At 42.5% G+C, this 5,311-nt stretch overlaps 1 protein-coding gene across 1 annotated transcript in view; it reads left to right on the top strand.

Annotated features, from left to right (window-relative positions):
• Window positions 1-5,311, top strand: part of LOC118327744 (myotubularin-related protein 14-like) — a 16,295-nt gene continuing 10,984 nt past the window's right edge. Inside the window, exons 1-4 of the mRNA XM_035661176.1 lie at window positions 1-839; window positions 1,687-1,835; window positions 3,124-3,232; window positions 4,632-4,707. Coding sequence (XP_035517069.1) covers window positions 705-839; window positions 1,687-1,835; window positions 3,124-3,232; window positions 4,632-4,707 — 469 coding nt within the window. The 5' untranslated portion in view covers window positions 1-704. The remainder of the gene's footprint in view (window positions 840-1,686; window positions 1,836-3,123; window positions 3,233-4,631; window positions 4,708-5,311) is intronic.

The following is a 5,311-nucleotide window of genomic DNA, read 5'->3' as shown; positions in this document are numbered from 1 at the left end:
TCCTGTTTACCGCCTGTTGTACCTTCAGACTGTAGTACACCGATTGCGACACCACTCTCCACTGCTGGGGCTCACCCACAACAACATATGCTACACCGAGGTCCTGCAGCCACGGGGTCGACTGCTGTACGACTTTAATCCGTTTATCATCATGGCCGTGGTTACTAAGGAGACATGAAGACGTGACATTGAGCAAGCGTGAGCAGGCCGGGAAGGATCCTGGAGATTTCCTGACTCTAGCTGACCGGGAGTTCAGTTAGCTGGTGCTGGGAGTCGGGCATCACTTCAGCAGGTGTCGCAAACGAAACAGTGGTGATGTGGAGGACTACAAAGGCCTAAAATAGTCTCAAATGCGTTATACGAGGGGTTTGAGTTAGTGGGAACGACCAACATACGCCTTGGAAGCTCAACTAGCCTGTTGGCTAGTCGTGCTAACTCCGCTAGCAGTAGCAGCGGCAGCCGCCGTGGTGTGAGTGGCCGGCTGTGCGGGCTGGCTAACGGCTTGTGTTTGGAGAGTGGAGCTGCGCGCCGGTGCCCTGAATTCAGGAAGAATCCCCGGCTCCGGCCCCCTCAAGCGGGCAGTCAGGAATAAGCTGGCTGGGAAGGGATGGCCTGGTCGGTCTTCCCGTTCCAGAGGACAAGGCTCCGCGGTGTTTGAAGGAGGTCGAGTTCGGCTAGAGGCCACCACCGCGGGTCGAGGCGCTATGATGGCCGCCTCCCCCTCCGCGGCCGGCGGCTTCACGGCCTCCGGTCTGTCGGTCAAAAAGAGCGAGGAAATAGCGGATTTGATAGATTTGTTTTCCAAGATTCAGTACAGAGCGAAGGAAGTAACTCCTCGGGTGAGTTTTGGCGTCATTACTCGATGTGTGTTTTAGCTACTTGACAACCTGTCATTCTCTTGTTTGAGCGAAAAGCTGAACTCCCTTGCAGAATCAAGGACATTAAAGTTATCTTGCACACCAGCAAAACAGCATATACTGCAGGTAGTGGTGTATGACATCTTAACAATCTTAAGGAGCCACTGCTCAGTTCGGCCAATATCTGATCCACCAAGCTTCACTTAGTTTCCATACATTTACTGTGTTTTTATGCACAGGCACAGCTTTCCACCCCAGACCACCAGGGGTTATTTTGGCTCATGTTTGCTATCAGCAGAGTGCCTACTGCTTACCGTGCTAGCAATCATAATAATTTTATGATTGCTGGCACGGTAAGCTGATTCTCAATGACTTGAATGGTGTTCCATCCTTACACCGTGCATAGTGACATATTGAATGGGTAAGGGACATTCACTTTGCTGGTAGACATGGGGGTCTGCATCTAAGTTTGCCTCTATCTGCTACAGAACTTCTAGATCTGTTTGTACACTTTGTGTTAATTATTTTTAGACAAGCTTAGTGGGTCGATGACTGATAGTAATTGTAATAAATAGGTCACCAAGCTATCAGTGTAGGGTAATATTTATCTTGAATGCTACCTGATTTACCTTCCCTATAAATTCCCATACATTGGTGGTTGATCAGTGTCTGATATAATAATGAAGGGATGAATCAGGACTCTGCTATACCCCGCTATACCAAGTTTAGTTACCCATTTAGTTTGACGTAAAAGGTCTGTCATTTTCCAAATAAAAATTTAGGTTAATTTCAAACCACTAGCATAACTTTTGCTTTTGTTTCCCCTCAGGTGGAGGCCATAGAGAAGCGTTGTCTGGACTTATTTGCCAGAGATTACAAGTACAGTATCATCCACAATGCCAATGGAGAAGTGTGTGGACATTACCCACGGCAGATAGTTTTCCTGGAGTATGAGTGCACAGATGTCGAGAGAGACAGGTACCTCTCCACCACTCGACCAGTCCATCATTTTCAGATACAAAGTCCAGTGCACTCAGTTACCAATTACCCTTGTGTTTGTTTGTGTCCCTCCTCTAATCATGCACACCTTACTGTGGGGCAGGGAGCAAAGGTCAGCCTCCGTCTCTTGCCCCTCTGATCGCATCAAGGCAGCAGAAGGGTAAAGTGACTGTTCTGTCACATGAGATCACATTGTAGGCGGAAATAGGAAATTTGCAGTGATTCATTAAATCCTTATTTCTCATTGCTGCCACAGTAGTGTTGGAAATAGAACATAGGAGCAAAACCGTTATTCACTACAAAGGCTTTCATATACTGTCTTTATTAAATAAAACTTCTGGTCTGGCAAATCCCCCAGTGCACAGGGAATGTTTCCTCACAGCATAATATTTTCTACTAAAAGTAATAAACTGGGAAATAACATTTCATTATTGTTGTTGTTATTATATATTTATATTATTATCTTTATTATTATATATTTATATTATATAGCTTTATTATAGTATTATGTCAGTCTATAAGTTAATGGACAGAAATGTAATTGACTAAAATATCAAGTAATTTATCAATGCTCTGGTTCTTGCCAGGAGTGGGCAATTAGGATCAATTTGGATAATATGGTTATCTCCCGATTCAATGCTATCATCACTTTGGTGCTGATTTGATATATGATATTGTTTATGATTTTGGTTATCTTTTTTAACACTAGACTGTGGGAAAAAGCTAAATCATACACTTTTAGAGACTCTATATCATGAGTCATATTTCCAAAAACAATGCACATCACATGTCAGTCAGTCTGAGTTTTTTATTTCAGCAGCATCACAGCCATTCTGCTTATAAAAGTGGCAAATAAAATACTTTTTTGAAGTAAACGGCTACATTTAGCTGTTGCTCTGCTCATTAAGCTAGTGCCATAAGATTCAGGAATAAAATAAATAAAGATTAAAAAATTGATTACATGTCACATTTGATCACAGCAGCTTGGTAGATACATATAGTGTTTATGGGCAGTGCCAAAATCACAATTTCAAACTTGTTCAGTTGCCTGACAACAGAAGCAGAACAATATGTAAATGAGCACAGTTGTATGGTGAATTTGGCTGTCTGGCCCGGTTAACATTTTTTCTGTGGTCACACATTTTAAATGTCGCCACAGCACAGCAGAAATTATCAGAAGATGAGAACAATTGATAATTATTATAGTGTGTAGTAAACACTGCTGACTGATGATTGACGGTGATAACGTGGTGGTTTGCGTTTGCAGGTTTGAGAGCACAGTGCAGATCAGTAAGCTGCAGGACCTGGTGAACCGGAGTAAGCTGGCTCGCTGCAGAGGGAGGTTCGTCTGTCCTGTCATCCTCTACAATGGCAAGGTACTGCTGCTCTGTTGCAAAATCTGCAGTCTCCGCTCAGGGTTTAACATCAGTGCTCAACATTCTCTTAATAAGCTAAAACATTTCAAGTAATTGTGTTTAAGTCCTCCTCTACACTATACTATACATGTCATATTCTGGGCATTTCAAGTGACACCAAATATGACAAGATTCTCTTATGGAAGGCCCAAACAACAGAAAGCTGTAGCCTTGTCCTTCAAATGTCCCCTGTTCTGTTCTTCACTGTGAGCCCATATGATAGAGCATATAGTGGCCCCCAAAAAAGGTAATATTGACAGAAAATAGTACAGACAACATCTAACAATCCAACGTGGTTTGAGTTGTGTTGGCGGCTCAATGGAAAATTAGTTGAAGAATGAGATTTAAGCTTTACATGCTGAAATCGCTGACCAACTACATGACTTGCAATAGAAATAAGAGGTTGCGGGATCCGTCATGTAGCAATGCAAACACAATTCAGACACAGATTATCAGTAATCAAGTAAACCGATAACCGATATTTGGAACCGGTATACGTTTGCTGTAAAATGAAAATCTTAGCATCAGAATCTAGAGCAAAGTGCTACATTTACTGTACTAAAGTACAACTTTGAGGTACCTTATTTGAGTGTTAACAGTCCCCCATCTGTGGCACAGCAGCCTTCAGTGTTGATAGGCTATCACTCTTGACAGCAAACCAATCAAAGTGGAACTACAGACAGAGAGAGGTGGCTATATCAGAGCCAAAGTAGCATAGTCAGACCTATGTCCACAGTGCTGGTGACATGTCTCCTTATTTCCTCTTACCCTCCAATCAGGAGAAGCTCTTTCACCTCGCCGTCTCGCCAGTGTTGCATTTCGCAGGATATGAAAAACAGAAAAGCATTTGCACATTGTTCCCAAACGCTCTAAAGAACAGTAAATAATATAGAACAGGATTATGCTGGAAAAGGAGCAAAACTAGCGTGTCCATTCAGGTGTCATGTTTCCCTGACTACTGATTGGAGCTGGAGCCAATAAATACCAGTGACTGCTGCAGAGTCATTTGACTTGGGAATGAATGCAGATTGTACCCCTTCCCACGGAAGACTAAAGTCTGTTAGTCTTACTTTCATTACAAGAAAACAAATCAAATTCATTATGAAACTGTTCTCAAAGACCGTAGACGCATTGCATTGTGTACTAGAACACACAGTAACAGGGTTAAGCAGGGCTGGTTATGGATGTAAAATAAGGAACAGCGTGACCGCTTCTTCAAAAGAAATGATCAGTCTTTCTGTGGCTGCCAGCCACTACCTCTTTTCTGTAGGTTGAGCCCGGGCAGGTGACAGGATATTAATGATTGTAACAGCATACTAGCATGTATAATAACATTGGTCCGGTATGTTCCTCACTACAGCATATTTGCCGGTCGTCCACTCTGGCAGGATGGGGGGAGCTTTACGGACGCACAGGCTACAACTACATCTTCTCAGGTACAACACACTCATGCACACAACTTAAATTTAACCTAAACAGGGGAAGTTGTGGCTGACTTATTTTCCATGTGAGGTTTCAGTTCTGCGTGTGCTCTCTGACCCGTGAACAGTTGCAGCGGTTGTCAGACAGCTGTCAGACTTTTCCTAGTGGGACTTAATGTTCCTCTAAATGGCTGACTGGGGGTTAGCTTTATTCAGAGTCAGCAAGTACAACATAAAATAAAATTAGTCTTTTTCAGCACTTTTACAGTAATGTGATCAAATTATTACTGGCTGCTTGGGTCTGATTTTTTTAGTTTTGGCTACAAATGACTTACAATTAGTATCAAGTATAAACACATTGTACTCACAACTCACAGTTGATTCCAGAGTTCTGGGAATGCTGCGATTGTGCAGAATCACAAAATGATTATCCAAAACATCACAGTTTACAGCAGTGGTTCCCAACCTTTTTCCTTAAGGGACCTCTGTTCCATTATTGAGTAAACTGACAACCCCTGACTAGTGACATATTTTATGGATACTAACAGTACAGGACCAAATAATGAACACAATCACTTCAGGAAGGTTGTGTAAAATTCAATTAAATTTCAATTCAGTT

Source organism: Morone saxatilis, unplaced genomic scaffold (assembly GCF_004916995.1).
Source record: "Morone saxatilis isolate NCDOM2014 unplaced genomic scaffold, NCSU_SB_2.0 Contig18, whole genome shotgun sequence".
Taxonomy (NCBI): Eukaryota; Metazoa; Chordata; class Actinopteri; family Moronidae; genus Morone; species Morone saxatilis.
The sequence above is the reverse complement of the archived record's forward strand: the minus strand, read 5'-3'. Positions and strand labels throughout refer to the sequence as shown.